Below are 23,547 nucleotides of genomic sequence, written 5' to 3'. Positions count from 1 at the left end.
ACTTCTAGAGGTTGTCAAGGGAGAAAACATAAATGATAATGGGAAACACTAATTACCTCCATACAGACCAGGTAGATGACATGTCAAAGAATGATGCAAAGGCTGTATTTTTAGCCCTGATAAATGAATAGTTCTCAGAATGACCACTCAGAGGAGCCAAGTGGAGGATGAACTCTTGATTTAGTCACGAGTACTACATAGAAGGGAGTTTGAAAGGTAATAGGGAACAGTCACTCAGTCATAATGAACACAATGTGCTCAAATCCAATATTACTGTAGGAGAGAAAAAAAGCAACAGAAAGAGTACACTGCAGTGCAATGCAACTTAAAAGGGAGATGAGTATATTCTCCTTTAAAAGGAGGCAAGTATGAAAAGTCAGGACAGCAATTAAGAATGTTAAAGCAGCTGATGAAAGGATATGCTGCTTGCAATGGCACTGAGACCCTGTATTTTGAGCTTTAAATATGCTATTGCTCAAAATATGCTAAGCAAAACCAAAACCAAATAAATCTCCAAGTCTGCCACAGTTAAACAGCTGAGAAGAAAAAAAAAAAAAGGGAATGTGTCCTTCAGAAGTTGTAAGTTACAGTCAAAGAATAGGAAATCCCAAATTCAGCCAAGTTAAATAAAACAGAAAGCTGACAAACATAAATAACAACCTCCCCAGCATATTTAGGCCAGACAAACCATTTTTTGAACAGCAGCTTGCTAAACCCATGAAGATTACTTATAAAAACGTTTTACAAAGTAAGTGGAAGCCTATAGGGATTCAGAGGCCCAACAGTGAGCTTTATAGAAAGAACAGTCAAGGAAAAGATGACCTTTAGTAGGGGCTGCTCTCACCAAAGGCAGATGTGCACGTCCATGTGTTTTTCACTCAGTGTTGGACATCCTGCACTGCCTCACAGGCAGCTGCAGTTTAACAGGAGTGGGCAGATGTATGATTCTTACTGAAGTTTGAGTCCAGCCTTGTCATTGCCTCACTCCATTGTGTGCCCTTCCAGCAAGCTGAAGAAAATTCTGCTGTAATAATAAAGTGATGTCTGGTGGTTTCAGACCAGATTTCAGTTCGTTGACTTAGAGACATTCCATTATCAGATGACTCTAAAGCAAGTAGTTAAATGTGAAGCACCAAGGTCTGAGGAATTAGCCACTAGTCAAAGCACCACAAGAGAGAGGCAACAAAGACAAAACTGAGCCCAGCTTATGGCCCTGCAAGGGGTTACTGCTTTACCAACCTTGCTCTCACATGGAGATGTTTAGAGATGTTGATAGAGATGGGGATTAGGAGAACAGCTGTCCATAGCAGCAAGTGGTGTTGGCTGCTGTCACCTTTTTTTTCCCTTGTTGCTATCAGCACTCTGGACACCCTGTCCTGCTCTGAGCTATCTTCTGTCCAGGTCATTAATAGCATTGCCTTCTCTGGATGCTGGTGGAGGCAGACTCCAGATAACTCTGACATTCATATTCCTCTAGTGGCATCTGCAATTCACTGGGAGATGCATTCCACAGTTCTTGTCATTTATGCAAGACTGTAGCTAACACTCATTCTGGTCCACTGCTGAAAACTGAACAGAGTGTGGTCTACTTGTCCAGCAGCCAGGCTTCGAAACCTGTAAAAGCCCAGGTACAGTCTCAACTCCTTCCTTAAGGATGACACTGTTTCTTCAAAGGTACATTCTGTTACACACTTAATGTGCATTTTTTAAACCAATTAAGTACTTTGCCTACATGCTAAGTGCAGTCTCAGGTCTTGGAAGTTCTGATATACGTTGTCCAGTTTGCAAATCTTCATTGCACAGCACTGTAAATGACTCTTGTACATTTCACAGGACCTTTGATGAACTATAAATGTCTTCTTAGCCCTGTCAGGCCGTTTAAATGACACTGTCAAGCATGCCCACTCTTTTACATTGCATGGCTAGAGCTGCTGAACTTCTGTTTTCCAAGCCTGTGCAGAACTGGTCTAGCAAACAAGCAGAATTTGGGAATCCCTTCGCCCCCAGGTACCTGACAGAGAGCTTCTTTATTCAGGGACAAGTTTCAGCTGTTTCTAGGTAACAGAGAAATTGTATTTTCTGCTGCTTCTCTACATACTTCCTGCCTCTAAAAATAATCTATTTAAAGATGCAGTTTCCAGTATGCAGCAGTTCACCTGGGAACAGAGCTTGTACACAGTACTGGTATGTTAGACAATTTCACAGCCTTTTAACTCACCCATTGACTAAGCCTTCTAGCCACACTCAGACTACCTTGTCTAGCATTTTCACATGGACTTGTGGGTCCCACTTATATTAAGCTGGGAGTCATTAAGTCAATTTATCCTAGCAGGGTTATTTCCTAAGGTTCACTTGTTACCTAACCAGAATCTTCTGAGCTTAAAATAGCAACACCATGTCTTTTATCTTCCTCATCCATTCCTAGTACAAGTTCTTCTCCTTCTAAGATTTTTGTGGCAGCCTATGACCACTGATTTTGTAGAATTCTCCCCGGGTTTGACTATTTGCTGTGGTCACAGCAGGCAGGCTAGCACTTTGGCATATGGGCAACATGATGAGCCAGAGGATGGTGCAACCTAGCACATGCTGGGACGCTGGGTGGAGACAGAGCATGCTTTCTGGAATGAAGCCACACAGATAAGCACACATGGTAGTTAGCCAGGAGCACCCACTTCGTGGGAGAGCAGGAAGCCATGAGCACTACTAGTAAAAAATAACATTGTAGGGACATAAAAGGGGGTGGCATGGATAAGATATGTCCTGAGGAGATGTGAGGAACAGTAGTAAGAAGGGTCCTGCACAGGTATTCTTAGTGGTTGGTTACAGATGCACCCTTGAGTATCAACTGTGCTGTCCCTAAGGCTACAAGGAGAATACAGAAGTTGTGCAATCATAGGAGCCTTTGATTTCTCAGTGAATGCCAGGCAATAAACAGTAGTAGAATAGCAGAGCTCAGGTATCCTCTGACAAAACAGAACACAGCTTTCCTTATTGATTCATTCTAATGTAAACCAAAATGTTGTTTCAAGCATGTTTTTAGTGAATGGTGAGTTTGCTCCATCATTCAGGCAACAGGTCTGTGGGGAGGAGCAGATACCAAACATGGTAGAGTCTGTTAGGAAAGGAGTGGGGGAAGAGGAGACCTGAGCCAGCTCTGGTAAAAACCCAAACGTGGGTTTTACTCTGCTACAGTAAAGTTGATTAGGGGGACACAGGGAGCTACAAGACAACTAACACAGCAGGAAGAGGGCAATAGAAATTATACATTAGATGAGGCCTACAGTTTCTTAACCTGGGGCACTCAATTCAGAGTTAAGGATGATGCACTATGAGCCAGGAGAAACTGCTGCTAAAGGTGAAGATGAGTTCCAAGATGGTCAAGGAGAAACTGCCCAAGTGGCATCAAAACCAAGCATGACCATGCTGCAGGAAGGATATTAACTACGTGTCCTGGGAATAGATCCAGGTTAGAAAATCCGTTGTTGTCTTTTTTCAGAAGAGCCAATGTTGAGCTCCCAAAATGTGGAAAACACACAGGGTTAAGGATTGCAAGTGCAGAGATAAGGAGTTCCTCATAGAGGAAGAATGGGACCTTGACCTGGTTAAGGTAAAAGAAGGTAAAAAACAACAGCAGAAAGAGCAAACCTAAACACTTGGAGACCAGTGGTAAGGACATTAGATAGAAACTAATGAAATGGAGGCACTGAAGGAATAAAAAGAGACCTTACTGCACTGAAGGATAGACGTGAAGCAGCAGCATGATACTTCTGCGCAAAAGGAATGGCATGATGCTAGGATGCATCAGATGAGCTATTTTTAGCAGAGGCAGAAACATTACTGCCATTGCGCAAGGCACTGCGAGACTCCTTCCAGAACATCCTTGTAGATCTGCATTCAGGGAGGATAAATTTCCACTGCAGAGAAAAACCATTTGGATACAGAGAGCAAAAAGCAACAGCTGATGAAGATCTGCTGGAAGTGTTTGGCTTGTTCTGATCAGAGGCTGAAAGGGTACAGATATACTTCTGGAGAACCACTGAAAGAAAACTGTAAATAAGAAAATAAAACCTTTAGGACATACAATAACATCACAGGATAGTGATTCAGCTTAGTTGTTAAACTGGGGAGTTTCTAGCCCAACAGGAGTGAAGCTCTGGACCAGCCTTCAAGAAAGGTAATGGAGCAAAGAAATCCAGACAAATTTAACATAGTTTGACAGAACTCCATAAACTTTTAAATGGAGGAGCCTTGAAGATGTGCAGCTCAGCCTGGGACACAGTTCCTGGCTGGCCAAGGAATCATCAGTGCTAAAGATGTTTGGAGGAGGTGCTGCTTCCAGGTTGCTGCTGGTCACTGTGAAGATGAAGAATAAACTATTTCCTCCTTAATTTGCTTCTACAGGTTCTGAGGTTTTCCTCCTTCTTCCAGAACACTGAAGACAAGCTCTGGACCTAATGCATTGGTGCTGTCAGCATTAGAGGCCTGCTCACACATTAGGCTTAATGCTATTGCCAGATTAGGGTCAGGAGGGAATTTTCCTGGACTGACAGAAAAAATGTGGTTTTGGGATCATTTTTGTTTTGAATTTGTTTGTGGTTTGTTTGGGCTTTTTGCCACCTCTCCAAGTTCACATTTATCTTCTAGATCACATGCAATTTTTTTCCCCCTCACAAAGTCTTTGCCATCACCAGGCTGCAAACCTGATAGACCCTTAACCTCCTTGTTTGCTTCTTGTGGCATGTGACAGGTGCAGCTTTTTTGCTGAGACTCCACTCAGCATTTGCATGAAGCACTTTTAGTGCCTGGCTTGTGGCATGAGTTGAGCAGAACAGATGTCCCACAAAGCCCCACCTCTGTCCCTCACCTCTAATAGACCTCTGGCAGGAAAACAGGTACCACCATGGGTACCACTGATGACAGCGAGGCAAAGGCCGTGCATAAGCTGCATGTCAGCCCTTCCGAAGAGCAACCGGGATGTGAGGAGGACTGTTCCAGGCCAGCAACGCAGCCACTGGCAGGACTTACCTATCGGTGTGTGCGGAGGAGAGCCAGGGCATGGCTCTGCCTTGGGAGCTCCAGGTCCAAACTCTTAAACCTGCTGTCTTCAGGGCAGCATGGTGGTCTGGCTGGCATGTGAGAAGCACACAGAATGGCCAGCCGTTGTCAGCAGCCATCCAAGCATGCAACAACTGGAATAAGAGCTAAAAGCAGGCATGTCCCAACTGCGTTGAATCTTAGGGGATGCATCCATGGCGCCCTGCTACCATGACAGCCCAGACACCTCTGCAGCCATACCTGCTGGTAGCAGGGCTGAGCAAGAGGGGTGGGCTTCAAGTGCTGCTCTTCTCCACTGTCCCAATATTCTCCAGATAGTTCCTGCCAGAACCCCCACTTCCAGAGAGCTGGTTGTGCACCACTTCCTGCTCCCCTGCCTCCTCTTTGCAGTGGTACTGTGGCTTCCAACCGGGCAGCAGGAGAACACCTTTCTGCAACTCTCACACCCTCCACAACAGTCCTTAAATCAATAACCCTAGAACACAGGGCCAGGTTATTGCTAACGGAAACCATTAAACTGTAACACAGCCAGGACAAAGCCAGCCTCTAACGCTTGCAAGATTTATAGGGCACAGCAGCCGGGTGTTAATTCTCTTGGAAACACAAATGCTTTCACACCCTTCACCTTTCCTCACCCACTGGAATGAGAGGAGGGGACCGTGCACAGCCCAGCTCCAGAAATATAGGGATACAGCTTTGTTTGCATGCTCAGAGAGCTGCCCAAATGCCTGGAAGCACAACCCCAAGGGTCCTTCTGCCAGCAGATTGTCCCCCTGCCCAGCTCCAGCTTCCCCATGACACTCCCAGCTGCCACCTGCCCCCACAGCTACAGCAGAAGTTCAAAGAAAGGCTATGAAGAAACTTTCAGAACACCTAAAGTAGTGGGAAGAACCAACCCAGCTCTCTGGAACATGAACTCTTCCAGAGACCTGGATCTGCCTACAGATTGGGAGTGTTTTTGCACTTACTTGAATTCACAGGCCCTCAGTGCTGCTGTGGCAGCTCAGACCAGGGAGATGATTGTCAGCACAACTGGCCCAGCCGCCCTGGGCAGGAGAGGGACTGCCTGTGTGGTGCAGCAAAATGGGTTTTGCGCAGACCCCCAGAAAGTGACACCTGCATCCTCCCCTCCGAGTCCCTGTCAGGCCCTGGCTTTCACCCTCTCCCCTCTTGTACCCTCCTACCCCTGCCCCAAGCAAGAGCTGCATTACTGATTAACATCTCCCTGACCACCTTACCCCTAAGTCCTGCTCATACCTTTGCCTGTATCCGCCTCCTTGAACCCTCCCTTGTGCAAAGTCCAGGGCCAAGCAGGAGAAGACAGGATAGGAGCTTGCTTCAGCGTTCACACCACTGGCAGCCTCACAGGACCCCACATACCTAGGGTATCACAGAGGCCTCCTAGGCTTGACCTTGAGAACAGCAGGAGTCGCCAGTGTGCAAGCAGAATCAGGAGCATTCCTCTCCATCCAGGAAAGCAGAGAGGGCACAAGTGAACTCCAGGCATTATCTGAATCCTGGACCTCAAGATTGCTGCAGCACACCCTGGGCACCCCTGCAAAGCACCTCAGGGGCCTGAACACAATCCAAGTGGCAGCATGAACAGCTGCTTGGCTGAACCCCATGTTCTGCATCACACCCACTGGATATCCCACCCTGCATTTATTGCTGCTATTCCCCTTCCTGCTCTCCTACGAGTGGAGTGGGCACTGCCTTCATCAAGCAAGAGGCCTAAGGAGACTTTGACCAGCCCCTGCCACCTCAGGCATTGCAACAAATCCTGGCAAGGGTTAGTGGTGTCCATCCTCTGCCTGTCCCGTTCTCTCCACAATTCCCCAGCTCTGCAGAGCCTAGATAGGCAGCTGCAGGCTGCCCCCATCTCAGGGTGAGCTGAGAGGTGGCTTAGCTGGGCACCACTGTGCTCTGCCCAAACCTGGCCCAGTCCTAAAGCCAGGATGCTTGATGTCACTTTGGAGTTCCTAGCCAGCAGTGTCAGTTCAGTCCCACTCTTGTGCTGGGGATCTCCAGGCTTGTCCCAGATGAGTAGTCCAAAGCAGCACTTTTCTCTTGCTGCCAGCACAAGAGTAGGGTGCAGGGCCCCAGCACTGCTAGTCAGGGTGAGGTGCAGGGAGAATGTTTGTCAGCAGGTCCAAGCATACACCCTTGAGGGCTGTTTGAGATCACCCTTCTACTCAATATGCTGCAGCACAGGGGGACCTGAACAGGCATCCTGCATCCCCTCTCCATCACTGTCCACTCCTCCTCTGCCAGTCACTATCCTGCTATGCTCTGCCTGCTGCAGATGCCTGTAATGTCTCTGCAGTCACACCAACACCTTTCCCTTGGGGAACACCTAGAGATGAGATGTCTGACATCCCTCTCATGGTGAGCTGGAGCAAAACTACCCGGCTGGCTCGAAGGGGATGAGTAGACATCGTAATTGTGCGTGCTGCCCTCAGAGCCGACAGAGCCCCGACAAAAGCCTGAGCCCCTTCTACCCCAGCCCACCGCAGCAAAGGGCGGTGGAGGAGGATCTTGCACTGCCCCTCCGTGGCCACCATGGGAGGTGCAGGCGGTCCCAAAGCCTAGTCGGGTACTGAGGGGCCACGGTGCTGAATCCTTGTTCCAGTGGAGCCTAAGAGACCGTCGGAGCAGTCTGCACTGCCTGTCCTCATAAGAGGAGTTCACCCTATGCCAGCCCAGTTGAGAACTGACATAGGGCCCCTCAGAGCAGCCTGGTGACCCAGTCCTGCCCCACTTTCCCCAGACCCCACTTCTGCATCCAGTCCCTGACCTGTGCCTCTTCTCATGGGGCCAAACCTCAGCACAGAGCCCCGGGGGTCCCAACGGAGGCAGAGGCCGAGCCCACATGAAGGAGATGACGAGGCAGGGCTTCTGTTTGGGCATCCGCGTTTATTACATGGTTGGGGCAAGCCTGGCGCTGCCACTTGCCTGGGCCCCTCTGGTCAAAGGCAAATGAGCCATCCTCCTTAAATACTGGTTATAAAACATTTTTTTCCTTTTCCTTTTTCTTAAAAACTTTCTTTCTCTCTCTCTCTCTATCTCTCTCTCCATACTTTTTTTGTCTTTTGTATTTGAGTATAAAAGTGGGGGCGGGCACTCCGCCTTGCCTGCCGCTACCTCTGCAGGCTGCGCTGTGCCTGCCGCAGCAGCGTGTCGAAGTCCAGCGAGTCAAACTTGCTCTTGACGGGGGCTGGGTCGAAATCCTCCCGGTTTGAGTCTGTAAGACATGGGAAGAGGTTGCCTTAAATCATGGGGACACTGGCACAGTTCTGGCCATCACCACAGCAACTCCTTCTCGTGTCTCGTCAAGATGCCAACCTTTAGACCCAAAGTCAGTCTGATGGAGGACTGTGCCTGGCCTCCATCACAGTGCTGGAGGGATGAGAAGCCCCTGTTCAACCCCACCTCAAGACAGGGCTATGCCTGGATGTGCCTTACCCAACCAAGCCTGACAGACCTAAAGGATGGAGAACTCTACACCTTTGGGAAGGAGAGAGAATCCAGGGTGCCAATCCCTGCCTGGGGGAACGTGTGACTCACCCAGGTCAGCATAGTTTCTCCTGCAGAACTGCCGGCGGCCACCGAAGCACAGATCGAAGGGCTGCTCGTCTGGGCGCCGCAGCTTGTGCCCACTCTCAATAGCGGCAAAGGCTTCCTCAGCATAGCGGTAGGTGACAAAGCCATAGTTGTCCCTGGAGCCAAAGGAGAAGAAGGAAGACGATCAGCAGCAGAGTACAATTCACCACTTCTCAGTCTACAGAGTCCTCCTGAGGAATGGAGAAACAGCCAAGAGGGGACATCCCCGGGCACATTCTGTGTCCCCACAGCTCTTACCCTTCAGAGCGAAAATGCAAGGTGCACTCCTCGATGTCTCCGAACACAGAGAAGCGGTGCCGGAGCTCTGACCGGGTCATCCTGCTTGGGATCTTGCCAATAAACACCACTCTGCGCTCTTCCTGTAGGCAAGGATGCACCATCCCATGAGATGGGAACAGGGCTACTTGGCATCTCCAAGCTCTCCTGGTGAGCAGGACCTCCCAACAGAGCACCTTCCCTGCACTGCCACCCATCACACCACACCCTGGCTAGAACCTCCCAGTAATGCTGCCTTCAAGGCTGAGACACCCACAGTTCTTCAAAGGGGTGGAAGGGCTGTGGACCCCCAAATCCCCATCTCTGTTGATTCACAGCCCTCCAGCACTCACTATTGCACGTTCCTTCTGGAGAATCCTCTGCCTTTGGTAGTGGTCCTGTGCATCATAACTGTATCTGGCAGGGCAGAAACCAGACACATGAGCTATAAGGTCATGGCAGGGGCCAGACAAAATTGATCCCACGGAGATACTGAAAGACTAAGTCCACCCCTACCCGGAATATAAGAGGCCAGGAGATTGGATGGGGAAAGCTCAGTCCTGCAGGGTGGTCACACTCACCTTCTCTGCCTGTTACTCCTCCTGTGTGGTGAAGGGGACTGAGAGCGAGACTGGCTACGAGATGTGGACCTGGACGAGTAGGAGGATGCTGATGACGAGGATGAGGACCTGTGCCGGGACCTGCCACATGACCCACAGCTGGAGCGAGAGGAGTTGCTACGGGAACATCTTAAGCGGTACCTGGGAGGAAGGAGAGGCACAGCTCAGTGCCAAGCCTCCCCGTGCTCAGCACCACAAGGCTCTGGACAATAAAAAGCCCTTTATACTTCCCAAGGAACCCAGCAAGACTCATCCCCATGGTGAGCTGGCCTATGGAAAACTCTGCCCAAGTTTGGCAGGGCAGTAATGATGCCTCAGTGATGTTACTTCACTTGGCTCCAAACAGCACTGTGACAACAGAGTAGTAAGCTCACAACTGGCACAGCCTTTGAAGAACAAGAAACAATCACAGCGGAGCCACACAGCCCATGGCTATGACTAGGCAAGGGCCTAGAAGGGGCTGAGGCTGCTGTGCTGAGTCCAACACAGAGCACAAGATGATACTGGAGTCCTCACACCCACATGGTGGTCTTCTTTAAGTAGACCCATAAAGAGGTGTCTGGGCATACTTGCGAAAGACCTGCCAAGAAACAATTGCCCAGCGAGCAAGGAGACAGGTTCCACTGCTTACCTTCGCCACCGCTTGGGTGGTGGGGAGAATGATCGGGACCGTGAGCGGGAGGACGACGATGAAGACGAGGACTCGCTAGCTCCATCTGAACTGGAGCTGAAAGAGCGGCTGGCACGGCTCCGACCAGCCCTCCAGCTGCTGGCAGATGGGCTGGGTGAGTCCTGGGGCCTCCGATAGCAACGCAGGGACCTCTTGGCAGCAGCTTGGCTGGGCTGGGCACTGGGAGTCTGCATCTCCTGGTCCCGGCAGGGGGAAGCAGCTGGAGACAGGAGCACTGACGTGGGGGGACTACTGCACTCGGTGGTGGCCTTGTTAGGGACGCTAGTCCGATAATCCAGGGGATCTAAGCAAGCTGTCCCCAGGGATTCCTGGCTGGCCTCCACAGTGGTGGGGACTGGTAAGGTGGGCTTGGGCTGGTTCAGCGTCCGTTTTGGCAAGGAGAAGATCGGTTTGATAGTGATATCCCGGTGGTGTTTCACATTCCAGCGGGAGCCGCCCTCAGCAGGGGGCTGTGTGGCAGGGCCACCATTTGTCTCCAGCTGTGCTGTACCCAGGATGCAGTAGTCATGGTCTCCTGAGCAGACATGGCTGGGGGCTGAGCTGGCAGGGGCTGGGACCAGGCTTTTCCCCTGGAGTTTGCCTGACAGCAGCGGCTTGGCCTTCACCGGCTTGGCCATCTTCTGGGGCCCTTCCTGGAGTGCAGACCCGGGCAGATTAGCTTTGGCCAGCAGTGAGACAGCAGGCAATGGCTTCCATAGCTGGTGGGGAGGCGTTGCTGGAGGGGTGAGGCCTGCAAGAGTACCAGAGGGTTTTTAAGAGCAGCTGCAAACTGCCTGGCTGGGACTCCCTCTTGGCCCAGCTTCCCTTAAATCCTGGGCAACTCCCCCTAGTCCCATGAAAGACCCTGCCAGGAGATGGTGGAATCCCCCACCTCACCCCAGGCATTACCTGCCACATTGGCCAGCTCAGAGGCCTGCAGGTTGTCCGTGGGCTTCCTGTCCTGCTGGGTCTCAGGCCTGAGAGAGGGAAGGAGCTTTGTCAAATGTGGCAGCCAAAGCCCAGCCCAGTTCCCATGCCTGTGGTGGGACAGAGGATCCAAGAAAGCTGCAAGAATGGAACTTGCATAGCCCAGTCATGTCCAGAACAGCTTCCCCCAGATTTTTCCCCTCAGCCCCATCCCTGACCCCCAACCCAGTGAGGAGCTCAACCCCTTTTGAGCCAGTGGACACAGTCCCTGGGCACAGTTCAAATACTACCATGACTGGTATCTGCCTCATGCTCCCCACCAAAGGCAGAGGTCAACCCTCTGCCAGGCTTCATGATGGGACACCAGCTTAGTACTCACCCAGAGCTCCCTGCTGGACGCCTGTCCTCAGGAGGCTGCACGGGAGTCTCCACTTTCTTGGCTGAAAAGAGAGTGAGTAGGTAAAGGTGGAGAAAGGCTGGGGCTGGACAGCAGGGGACAGACCCTACAAATGGAAAGTGGGGGAATATGGACAGAGAGCACCTTGGGCACAGACTGCGAGAGGCTTCACAGCACCCCAAATGCAGCTCCCTGCTCCCTTTCCTTCCCAGGCTCTTCTCACCACCTCCTCAGCCCCCCTGGGAACCTCTGTCTGCTTTCACAGGCAAAGAAGGAGATAGGGGGAAAGACACCCCTGAGACAAGGCACCCAGACAGGTAACACCAGCTGGCAAGCAGCAGTGTCCCAGCCCCCTACTCCAGCTCCACCACAGGCAGCAGAAGTAGGCCAGGTACGCCTGTGTGACACAGAGGGAGCCCAGTGGGGCACACTAAACCACATACGCACCCTCAGACTTCTCAAACTGCTCCAGCAGGCTGGACAGGTCAGTAGCTTCGATCCCTGGGCCAGGGAGAGAGCACAGCAAGTCAGGTCACCCAAAACCTTCCTGGCAGCACAGTTATTCACCCCAGACCCATCCTCCCCCTCTATCAGCCTCCCTGGGTGATAGGACAAGTGCTGGGGAGCAGTGGCAGAGCCTGCAGCAGCCACACAGCTCCCACCAGAAGGACAGGAGCATCCCCCTCTACGATCCCAGGAGGGATCAATTTGGGCACAGCCAGCCCAGACTATCCACTGAAGGCAATGTACCCTGGCAGAGCACTGAGAAAAGTCTGCAAGCCTGCAGGCACAACTTTGCCACTTTCACTCTGAGAAGTGCCCAGAACTGCCTGCCAGCAGCACTGCAGCCTCGCCAGCTGACAATGCCCAGCACCCCTTGTTCTTCCCACTCACCAATCTCACTGATGAAGGCTTGCACGATGTCCTTGCTGCTGTCAGAGGACTGTGCTGCGCTGAGCAGCGGCTGGTGCCTCCATGACCGTGCAGTGGGTGTCTTGGTGGGCAGGCTGCTCTCTCGACCCCCTTTTTGTGGTGCTACTGCAGCCAGGGTGGTGGGCTTTTTGCTGGGGGGCTCCAGCACAGCAGCTGCCTTGGGCTCCAGAAGGGCTTTCTCCACTGCTCTCTTGTCTGGCCCTGCAACCTCCTCTGCAGGGTGAGTGCCAAGGGATTCCTCAACAAGGCCAGTGGCAGGAGACACATCTGCAGGGTAACGGATGGCAGCTGAAGGGGCCTTCAGGAGTTGGGTAGAGGTTGCAGCCTGGGAGTCCTCTGGAGGCTGGATGAGGGCAACCTCACGGGCTGCCATGGGCTGGGCTGGAACTGCAGGAGGGATTCTGCTGGGCTGGGCAGCAGGAACTGATGGGGCTGCTGGTGGCCGTGTAAGGGCTGAGATCTTCGGGCCCTTTGGAAGAGAGCTCTCCCCTCCCAGCCGTGCCTGCCTCCTGGGATCTGACACTCTGCTGGTTGTCATCCTGCCTGGGCCACCTGCAGCCCCCATCTCGCTGCTCAGGGTGGTGGGTTGCTGAGATGGGAAGGCCAGTGGCTCTGGGCAGCTAAGCGCAGAGACAATGGGAGGCTGCAATGGGAGAGCCCTGCCGGGGTGGCCACCAGCTGGGGAGGGAGCAGTGCTCTGCAGTGCTGCTCCAGGGTCCCCATATGGCAGAGGAGGTGGAGGAGGCATGGGGATTACTGGCCAGTAGGATGGTGGTGCCCACCCTACTGTGGCATAGGGTCCACTGGGGCCAAACGGAGGTGGGGGCAGCATGGCTGGTGGGGGCCAGGCCACGGCTGGAGGTGGTACGCCAGGCATCACGTGAAAAGCACTGGAGGAGCCAGCACCGGGTGGCGGGGGCAAACTGCGGCGGCCCACAGGCTGTGGCCTGAAGCAGGGCCAGGAAGGCACTGGTGGGTAAAGGGCATAAGCACCGGCAGAGGCTGGTGGCATCCCAGTGGGGGCTGCCCCAGCAGCTGGGGGCACATTTGGTGCAACAAAAGGCATTGGTGTTGATGGCGGTGGCGGAGCTGTAGCAGGTGCTGGAGCAGTGGCAGGTACAGGAGCTGAAGCCAGAGCAGCAGGACCTTTGCCAGTAGAAGCGATATCAGCAGAGCTCGTGAGCTTCTCTGGGCTTTTCTGAGTGCTGGTTGCCTCAGTGGTGGGATGCACAGGTGCCACCAGGCATGGAATCTCTGCCAGCTCTGTTGGAGGCTCAGGGATGCTGGGCCACTTGCTGGCCACTTGCTTCTCAGAGTCCTTCCTGCTGCCTGGGCTGGGCTGGCGGTGCAGCATACGGATGCGGTATTCCCGCAGGCTCAAGGCCTTGGGCTTTGTTTCCTTGGGCACGCCCTCGCTTGGCTCTGCCACCAGTAGGCTCTGGGAGGGCTCTAGACCCATACCTTGCTCCGGAAGCAGAGAGGCAGCCTCAGAGACCCCACTGCTCTGTCCAGCAGCTGGCTGTGCATCTCCCCTACCCTCAGCCTGATCTGCAGGGTCTGGACACCCAGCTGCTAGTGGCTCCACCACCCCTGCTACAGTCTTCTCCAGAGGTACCACAGTCTCAGCCTTCTCCAGGGTCACAGCCACTCTTTCTGTTGTTAGTTCCTTCCGCAGCTCTTGCTGTGTTTTCTCAAGCAGGGAGCTCTCTGCCGTGCTCCGGGGCCTGCCTCGAGGCCGTGGTGGCCGCTCCCCGCGCAGCTCCACCTGCCCCTCCTTCCGGGCTCGCTCCAGCTGCTGTGCCAGGAAGTCTGAGACCTGGACAGAGGGACATGCTGCCCGACGGCGGCCAGGAGGTGGCTGACCTGGGGGTTGTCCAGAGCCAGCCGAGCGGAGCTGAGGCGCCACAGAGTCCCTGCTTGGCTTGGGCTGCTTGCTTTGGTCCTCCTTCACTTTCTTTTTCCGACTCTTCCTTGCTCTCTCACACCCACGTCCCTTCTCTGAGCGTTCACGTTTGCCACTCGCCGGGGCCTCTTTGCTGCACCAGGAGCTGCTGTCAGAGATCCGGGATCCAGATGCTGTTGTCTTCAGTGGGGATGTGCTCTCTGGTGTAGAGCAAGAGGGCTCCTTCTCAGGCAATTTCTCCTTCCTCTCCACTTTGTTTTTCTGAGCTGCAACTCCTGGCAGCTCTTCTTGGTCCTCTGGGATTGACTCCCTAGCACTCTTCTCTGCTCCTAGGAGCTGTGCCTCCAAGCTGGGGAAGCTGGGAGACAAGGGTTGCAGGACCACAGGCATCTCCATGCTCTCCCCCTCATGAGGCACAATTTCCAGCATGACAGGACCACTCAGGAGCTCTTTAGCCACAGGCTCAGCATCAGGATCCAGGCACACAGTAAAGGTGGGCAGGCAGTATGGGTGCATGGACTTCACCAGCTCACTCAATGACACATCGCCAGTGTTGATGATGCAGGGGTCTTCATGCTCCTCTAGTGCCGCCCCAACCTCACTCACACAAAAATCCCCAGCCTCTGTGCCACCGTCCAGCTCTCTGCTGAAGGCAGTCTCCTCCTCCTCTTCCTCCCCATCACTGCGCTGTGGCAGGGGCTGCTCTCGAGACCGGTGCCGGCCTGCCTTCCTCTCTACCCTCGGGGTGCTGCAGACTTGCTTCTTCAGCAGCACTGGGTCCTCAAGGCTGTGAGCAGCACGGTCCCAAGCCAGGTCTGTGTCAGGCTGGAAAGGGAAACCAGACCAAGTGTCAGCTCCTGGGTTTTCACCTGAGCACCCATAGGCACAGCCATCTGTGGGTCTGCTGCAACTCTGCAGCAAAAGCCCCATGGCAGACAAAAAGCTGGAACACATCTGACTCTCTCAGTAAGACACAGTAGAGCTGGAAACCCAGCACCACTCAGGGGCATCCATTGAATACCCAGACCCACCAGCTGGGGCAGGCTCTACTGCCACTGCCACCAACGCACTACAAAAGCATTGCTTCTAGGAGAGGACGCTTGTGCCAGGCAGGAAGGTAGTGGCTGGGGCGCAGAAGCAGGGACACAGCCCAGCACCACCCCAAAACTGCTCCTGCAGCTTCCCCTGCTCAGCTCCTCACCTTCCCAAGTACAGAGATGCTGCTGCTGAGAGGCCTGAGAGCCTTGGGCTGCTCCAGGGCAGGGCTCTCACATTCCAGTGATGGACGTGACAGGCTGAGAAACTTCTGAAACTGTAGAGGAGACAGGTAGAAGATAAGGTGGCAGTAGGGTTATGCTGCTGGAGGGGACAAGCCCTACCCAGTCTTAAAGTGGCCATACACCTTACCTCACAGAGCCCAGGAGCAAACTCAGCCCAATTTCGCCCATGGCACACACAGCCATAGTTGGTCAAGGAGACGCATATGTGCTGCTCCCCAGAGCAAGATGAAAGCATGGCCCTCTGAGCCCACACTGGAGCCCTGGGGGTGTCCAGGGCTGGCTCAGCCCTTCTCATTTTGCTGGTCAGATGGACCTCAGAGTGCTGAGGACAAAGGTCCTATCATCTCAGGACACCCCTCTGCCAGGATCTAGCAGAGCTCTGCCAGAGTATCTTCCCACTTATTTTGGGGTCAAGCTGGCTCTACCTTGCAACTCACCGAGGAATTGTCCCTCCCCCGAGGTGAAGTCAGCAGCTCTGCATCCATGATGGTGTCAAAGGGAGACAGAGTCTCATCGTCTGTGCTGTCCAGGATCTCAGTGATGGCAGTCAGCAGGGATAGTTCATTCTGCGCATCCAGACAGGCCTTGCTCTGCTGCAAAGACAGAGGCAGTCTCAGAGGGCGGTGAGGCACAGCCAAGGGACCTGGCCAATGGTCCTGACCACCCCACTCCATACCACAGCCAGAGTGGGCTGTGGTGCGGGCTCTCACCTCGCTCAGAGAAAGGTCCTCAATGATGGAGATCACAGAGGAGTCCAGATAGTTCTGCATCGTTCCCAGGATCTCTTCAGCCTCCAAGATGGTTTCTGCATTCAGTGATGTTAAGTTCAGTTCATCCTCCTGGAGGGAAAAGCACTGTGAAGAAAGGAGCGTGGGGAGTCAGGTAAACACTTTGCAATGCACCACTACCAGCACTGATCTCCACAACACATGTGGGCTCCTGGTAGATGTGCTGCAGGTCCAGGGATGGCACAGCAGATCATTCTGCCCTTGCTTTTTTGGAAGAGGTTTGGGACAGCCCACTCCTCACTTCACAAAGCCCAGTGCCACTTCTAGCCTGACACTCTTTCAATTATCAGGGATGCCTCCACACTAAAACCTCCTACCTGATCTCCCCTCTACAGTTAGATGACTGGGAAAGGTGAATCAATAAAACCTCAGCAATTACCAGGCTCTGCCCAGCATTGCGCATCACTCATGCTGGACTGGAAGAGAAGAGGCAGGCTGCTCCCACCCCATGGACTGTCACTTTCTCCTCAGACTCTGGCTGTCAGCGCTTCAGATAAGCCCCAAAACATTACGAAATTCATAACAGAACTGCAGGAGTCAGCAACAGAGATGCAGCTAGGCTGCTATTGCCACAACATGTCTGCTACAGGATACAAGAGGGCACAGGCCAAGCCATCTTTGTTGCTCCTTTTCCTTCAAATTCTTAGCCCTATGTTCTCTCCAGTTAACCAGTCGGCTCCAGGATGTTTGGATAATACCAGAAAGGTCTTTACACTTCACTTACAGTGCCCTTACAACCCAGCACTGCAAGGTGTCCAGGAAAAGCAAGATGCTGGGCAAGGGCACAGGATGCAGCAACTGGACATGCAGCCTCTGCCATGATCTGGGCACAGGGTGGGCACATCACTAGCACAAGACAGCATGTAAATTCCTGTTTACAGATGGGCTTGGGCAAAGGGAGGTATAGGCTTGATAGCAGGAGGAAGTTCTTCACAGAGTGATTTGCCACTGGAATGGGCTGCCCAGGGAGGTGGTAGATTCGCCGTCCCTGGAGGTGCTCAAGAAAGACTGGATGAGGCACCTAGTGCCATGGTCTAGCTGATTGGCTAGGGCTGAGTGATAGGTTGGACTGCATGATCTTGGCGATCTCTTCCAACTTGGTTCATTTTATGACTCTATGAAAGGTAATGAAAGAATGAAAGCAGGGAAGATAAGGGCACCAAAGACAGAGTTATCCTTGGATAGCACACTTCTCTCCCAAAGCTGGCTGGGAGCAGGCAAGTAAGCTCTCCCCACCCTGGGCTGAACTTTGGGGGATGCGCATCTGATGCAGCTCACCCGTGTCTTGCACAAGCCTGAGCCCAAGCAAGACAAAATGCCCCCTGTCCCTGTACCAGACCTGCCTTTACTTTGAAATCCTCTCATGGCAAGAGGGAAGCTGCAGTGGAGGGAGACCAGGCATTTCACTAAATACGTGTTCCCTAAAATATGGCACATGCCTAAAACTCTCATCTCTCAGGCGCTTCAGAGACTTGTCCCCATCAGACACAGCAGGCACCTCTAGCTACCCTGCATGACACTGGATCAAGCAGAGAATCAAAGCCACATATCCACTCATCCCAAATTACCCCAGCCTGTTACTGTGTACCAACACAGCAGCTCTGATGAGGGGAAGCCTGCAGTGGTTTGGGGCCTGGCAGGCAGCTGGACAGTCCAAGCATCTTCTCCCGGGACTCTCTGCCTGTAAGGGGAGCTTGCAGGTGACAGGGGCACACTACTGCACCCCATCATGCAGATCAGACTCCAGTGCAGTTCTACCGCTCAGAATCCCCAGCCTCTCCCTGGGCCGGCGCTGGCTGCTGGTCAGAACCCGGCGCAGAGCCCCGCTGGCTGGAATGTACGGCGCAGCCCAGCTGCGATTCCCAGCCAGTCCTCCTGGAGGTACCGAGAGGAGAGGGGAAAGGCATCCAGGCTCACACGCCCAGCGCGGCCAAGCGCCGGCGTGCAGCCTGAGTCAGCGATGACCGGCAGGGAGAGATCTAGCAGAGCCTCAGCAGCCGCGGGACCGGCTCACCCTTGTCTGCTGACATGAAAAGGGGGCAGGGGATGCCTCCGGCTTTCCTGGCCCTGCCCATCTTGCCACAGGACCTGCTCTCCCCAAAAGCAGCATCTAATACAAGGTTTCCAGCCGTGACTGGTGCTGGACACTTGACGAGGGGGAAAGTAAAATCCTCCCACTCAAACTGCCTCTTCCCACAGCTCCTGTCCACAGCCTGGGAGTAAAGGTGGGCAGGAGATCTCCCAAGGCCTCCTGAACTCCTCTGACTCAGCACCTTGCAACAAGGAGTCCCACAGCTGTGAGTCACCATCGAAATAGGCTGTGTTCCTCCAGGACTCCCTTTGATCTACCTGGGGCCCAGCACCTCCTTCAACCCTACCGCCTGTGCATCAAAGGCAGAGGCATGAAACAGCTCAGCCTACTCCTACAGCCTGGTATGCTCTCTTCCCTATCAGACTTCTGTCCCCTCCAGCCCAGGGGGAACACCCTCTGTGCCCTTCCAGCAACCTATGTTCGTTTTATATTCAGCAGCACAGTAGGGAAGAGGCAGCAGTCATAGGAATGTTCAAAGCAAGGCTTAGGCCACGCTGCGCCTGAGCAGCTAGGGCAAAAGGGAGAATGCCCACAGCGCCAGAGAAAGCTCTGAGCACGCAGGAAGCCACAGTTTGAGCCAACAGTTTGGGACGGAGACAGCCTGAATATGGTTACCAGATCCTGCATATTGAACCAGAGCAGAGGACACTGCTGTGGTACCCAGGAGGCATGCCCAAGACCTCCACAGGCATCTGCCCATCCAAGTTGTGTTGGTGACACATGGCATATGCACCCAGTGTGCTGTGCCAGGGCTACACCTCAAACAGAACAGCTGGCCTTCCCACTCTGGCCACAGGCAGGCTGCCAAAGCAGCTCTCACACCTGGCTCCACTTGCTGGTAAGGGCACAGGACTCCTGCCTCCTAGGACATGGAGCAAGCCCAGAAAGTTGGGGGGGCTCAAGACAGCCAGCATGGCACTAGCAGAGGATGCTCCAGAGCCCTCTGCTGCTTTTAGGAAGCATCAGGAAGGAACACAACTGTCTTCCTCAAACGCAGACTGCTCCCTCTGTGTTAGGGAGAGATGAGAGAGGCTAAGCGTTTCCCTGCCCGAGGTAGGGGTGCAGGGTTCCCCCCCGCAGCCCCTGAGGCTGTACCCCTGTCAAGCAGGCACATCTTAAAAAGGGTTGAAACATGGAGCTTCACTAAATTCCAACCAATCCCAGCGCTGGTATCCCCAGTTCTATCCAGGGGTGCTTGCAGCACCGCAATCCGCAGCCAGACAGCAGCGCATTCACAGATAGCTTCCCAGCTCAGTATGGGTAGGGTCCCACCAGGGCTGCTGACACCGGCGGTAGCAGGCACGCTGAGCAAGGGCAGCAGTACCGCGCCCTACAGCGGGAAAGACTTCCCTCGGAATAAACCCCCACTGAAGCTGGGAGAAGCTTCCCCCCATCCCGAAGCGGGCAGGAGAACCCCGCGTCCTCCGATGGAAGCTTTTACCACCGAAACTGGTGGATGTCGATATCCCAAACCGACCGACCCCTCCCCCGGCATGATCGCAGGTGGCGGAAAGTAGCGCCAGAATGGAAGGATCATAGGGGCACACCAGGCCGGTGTCTCCCTTAGCCTTCGCTTCCCCGGGGCTGGGTGTCACCTCCCTCAGGGGGCACCGAGACCACCGCCCCGGTGGATCTTGGGGACCACGCCGGGATCCTACCACCCCAACGCCGCCTCCACTACCCCAACGCCGCCACCACTACCACCCCAAAGTCGCCACCACTACCACTCCACATCGTCAGGAAAGCACTGGTTGCCCCGCTCGATCTGCGTGAGAAGCACCCCCAGAGCACGCAGAGTCCCCCGCCCGCCGCCGGCACGGCAGGCCCGCTCGCGGCACACGTGGTGGTGCCGCCGCGGGAGCCGCCCCGGCCTCCACGTGTCACGGCGAGGTCCGCCGTGCCCCGCTGCCGCTTACCCTCAGGGGGCTGCCGGCGCGAAGGGTCGACTCTCGTGGAGCTCCGCCGCCCACCAGCCCTCGCGGAGCTGCTCCAGGCGCGGTGCCGCCAACTCCAGCCCTAACCGCGGCGGACACCGCTCCGCCCCGCAGCGCCGCCATCTTGGAGCCTCCGCTCGCAGCGCGGCCACGGCCAGGCGCAGACACGTGACCGCAGCCCGCCCCGCACTACGGCTCCCGGCGGCCGCCGCGCCTGCCGCCCCGCCCCGCGCGGGGCTCGTCGGTCGCACACCCCTTCGCCGCCAGCGGCGCGCCGAGCGGCAGGCGCCGGCCGCAGAGAAAGCCCAGTCGCAGGTGGGCGGGCAGCCATCTTGAAGACGGTCAGGCCGTTAGCTTCACCGACATCTTTGTGACGGGCGAGGGCGAGCAGGGTCGGTCCCGCCTGCAATTCGGCGTCACTGGCGGGAAGCGCCGAACCGGGGCGTGGCGGCCGCACGTTTTCCCGCGGCGCCGGCGGGACCCGCCCTGCTGCCGGCTCTGCTGCACACGTGGGCGAGGCGGACACTGGCGGCTGGCGAGGCCTCTTCTATATCGCTCGGGAAGCGGGGACAGCGCTGCCGCAGAGGCAATAGCTGGACGGGGCTCCCCGACCCGACCTGTGATTCCGCCCTGCGGCTCCATGGAGCAAAATTCCGTGTGCGGTCGATGGGGTGACGCATCTGTGGCGTGAAAGGGTGAACGAAAAACACCTTCAGGGGTGAAAAGCAGGATGGGAGTCCTGAGCTGCCTTGCACTCCGCAGGGCAGGACTAAGTACCGAGTAACAGCTTGTGTTTGGGCTTGCACAGCTCTCCGAAGCGGGCACGCAAAAAATTGCCTGGAGGACATGAGGGATGGGAAGAAACCAAACTCGGGTCATTCGAGCCAGCTGCGGTCCAGCCCACCCCACCTAGGTGGCATAGGGGGTGCTGGTGTGTACGGCTTGGCTCCATTCCTTTCGCCCTGTTTGATCAGTGCCAGAGTCCCTTTGGGTGCTGTCACCTCCTGTAGCCTTTATTCTAGCTCCTAGATGTCAGAAGGACCTCGTGGGGTGTAGCGATGTGTCCTCTGCAGCACAAACAGAATATGGACATGCTGGTGGGAGCTCTGCAGTCGAAGATTCACCCGGCTGGGTCTCATTGTCCTGGCCTGTCCACCAGTTCCCAGAGGCACAGACTTGCTCAGGTCAGTTTCCCATGGAGAACCACAGGATAGAGCTGCCTTGGTCAGCCTTGTGTGCCAGGTCACTGAGCTGGGGCATGTCTGATATGCAGAGCCTCATCCCGCTGCTCCTTCCAGCTCTGTCACAAGGGACTTTCATCTGTGATCAGTAGTCCCATGTCACCTCCTGCCTTCTAGGGGTTGCTCCTCCCTAGCAACAAACAGGCTTTTATCTAGGATTCCTGCTTCCCTCAACAAGCCCATAGCACCTTCCAAGCCTTTCACCCAAACTCGTCTGGCTAAATGCTGGCCAAGCATTTGCTGCACCTCTTTCAGGGGTCCTCTTCCAGGGCTGTAGAACCACACGTGAGCACTAAAGAGCACCTGCCTGGTAACATACACAAGTGCTGGTACACGGCACTGTGAGCATATGCCTGCGATGCCAAGCATGGGAGGCTGCGTTGGCTGTAACAGGCTCCTTGGGCCCGTGCACACCTCAGGCACCACAGAGGAAGCAGGGAAGCCTAGGCAACCACTTTGGGCTCCACCTAACCTAGGAGTGGTTGTCTCTCAAACACACTTCACTTGAGCTCAGCAGCAAAATATAAGTCACTTTGGAAAAGCCCATGTCTCTTCACCAGAGGACAAGCTGACCATATCCAGTGCTCAGGAACCCAACAGAGATGCAGAATGATATTGCCCTCAGAGACTCCTAGCTTTCCTCCTTTGGCTCTGAACATTGCTCTCCCACCATCTCCTCTCCCTGGGACACATCCAGGGCATTGACCCACCTAACCACTCTGTCCCTCCATGTGGCAGGAGCCTGCAGTAATTCAGGGCTTGTCCCTCACAGAACAAGCCCAGCCCAATCAAGTCCTGCACGTGGGACTCTCTCTCTCCTGCACATAGGGTCTCTGTTGTGCAATCAGAAGGGAACCTACATGCAGGTACCCCCCTCCCCCAGCGTAACCCATAGCAGGGGTGCTCTTGCAGCACAGGGGCAGCACGAAGCACTCCTGCTGGTTTACAAGGCAAAACAAACAACAGGCAAGAAAGAAAATGCACATATTTAATCCTAGCTGGCAGTTTCCCTCCCTCCACATGTGGTGATGACATCCCTGCCCAGGCAAATTCTACAGACACTTCATCCTGATGGTGCCTCTTGCTACCCGGGCTCAGACAGTGCAACACCCAGTCCTGACAGCTTGCTTGGGGCTAACTGGAACCTGAAAAAAGATTGAAAGATTGCTTAAATCCATGTGATGTTTAAAAAATAGTCAATGAAGAATGTGAGTCCCACATGGGCAGGAGCAGATGGGCTGGTATTGGCCCTTCAGCAAGGAGAAGGGGGCTCATGTTCTCTTCTAGACAGTTTGCTCTGCTCACAGTGCCTCTCATAACATGGAGCTGGGGCTGCATCTTCACTGGGTGGCCCTTGCAGATGAGGCTGCACCGATCTCCGTCCCTGTAGCAAGCGTGCAGCACAGATCTGAGCAGCTCCCCTGCCTCCTGTGTGGCAAGTCATGGCATCTCTGCACAAAGTGCAGCAAATGCCACCCATGACCTCCCTGACTCTGCAATGTGCAGCTGCAAACCCTCTCCTTCCTGCTGCCCTAGCTCTGTGGCCACTTGGCCCCTTCCCTGACACGTGCTCCCCCAGGCCTGGCAGCTCCCACAGTGCAATCTCACCAACAGGACCAGCCTGGCGAGGCACCATGCTGAACAACTGAGGTTTCCTCTTATTTTGCTCCCAGCCTCCCGGGTGGAAATAACCACTAGCTGCCCAGGCATCCAGATCTCAGCTACACACACCATCAGGCTCTGGGCTTTGACGGGTGCGTTTATCTGCTCCCCTGCACACGGGTGTCCGTACATTCATCTCTGCACCCTGGCTCTTTCTCTGCCTCAGGGC

At 54.5% G+C, this 23,547-nt stretch overlaps 1 protein-coding gene across 2 annotated transcripts; it reads right to left on the bottom strand.

Moving 5' to 3' along the window:
* Positions 1–7,948: 7,948 nt before the first annotated feature.
* PPRC1 (PPARG related coactivator 1) lies at positions 7,949–20,627 on the bottom strand. Of its 2 annotated transcripts, none has more exons than XM_064144563.1 (14): positions 20,458–20,627; positions 16,372–16,515; positions 16,099–16,254; positions 15,583–15,693; positions 12,440–15,206; positions 11,993–12,046; positions 11,528–11,588; positions 11,131–11,198; positions 10,183–10,972; positions 9,513–9,692; positions 9,285–9,348; positions 8,914–9,035; positions 8,620–8,771; positions 7,949–8,296 (listed from the first exon to the last, which is right to left on the bottom strand). In XM_064144563.1, exons 1-14 carry the CDS (start codon positions 20,596–20,598, stop codon positions 8,193–8,195), a joined length of 4,914 nt encoding a protein of 1,637 aa, XP_064000633.1. In that variant the 5' UTR covers positions 20,599–20,627; the 3' UTR covers positions 7,949–8,192. The 2 variants fall into 2 exon arrangements, with proteins under 2 accessions (XP_064000633.1, XP_064000634.1); XM_064144564.1 differs by having other exon boundaries at positions 16,372–16,500.
* Positions 20,628–23,547: the final 2,920 nt, after the last annotated feature.

This window comes from Pogoniulus pusillus, chromosome 6, assembly GCF_015220805.1.
Source record: "Pogoniulus pusillus isolate bPogPus1 chromosome 6, bPogPus1.pri, whole genome shotgun sequence".
Taxonomy (NCBI): Eukaryota; Metazoa; Chordata; class Aves; order Piciformes; family Lybiidae; genus Pogoniulus; species Pogoniulus pusillus.
Note: the sequence above shows the minus strand (reverse complement) of the source record. Positions and strands in the feature narration are given on the sequence as shown.

Excerpts from the sequence above, each read along its gene's own strand:
- PPRC1 (XM_064144563.1), bottom strand. The coding sequence starts at position 20,598 with ATGGCGGCGCTGCGGGGCGGAGCGGTGTCCGCCGCGGTTAGGGCTGGA. Across the intron at positions 11,199-11,527 it reads CGTCCAGCAGGGAGCTCTGG|GCCTGAGACCCAGCAGGACA; the intron begins GTGAGTACTAAG and ends TCCCTCTCTCAG. Across the intron at positions 9,693-10,182 it reads CCACCCAAGCGGTGGCGAAG|GTACCGCTTAAGATGTTCCC; the intron begins GTAAGCAGTGGA and ends CCTTCCTCCCAG.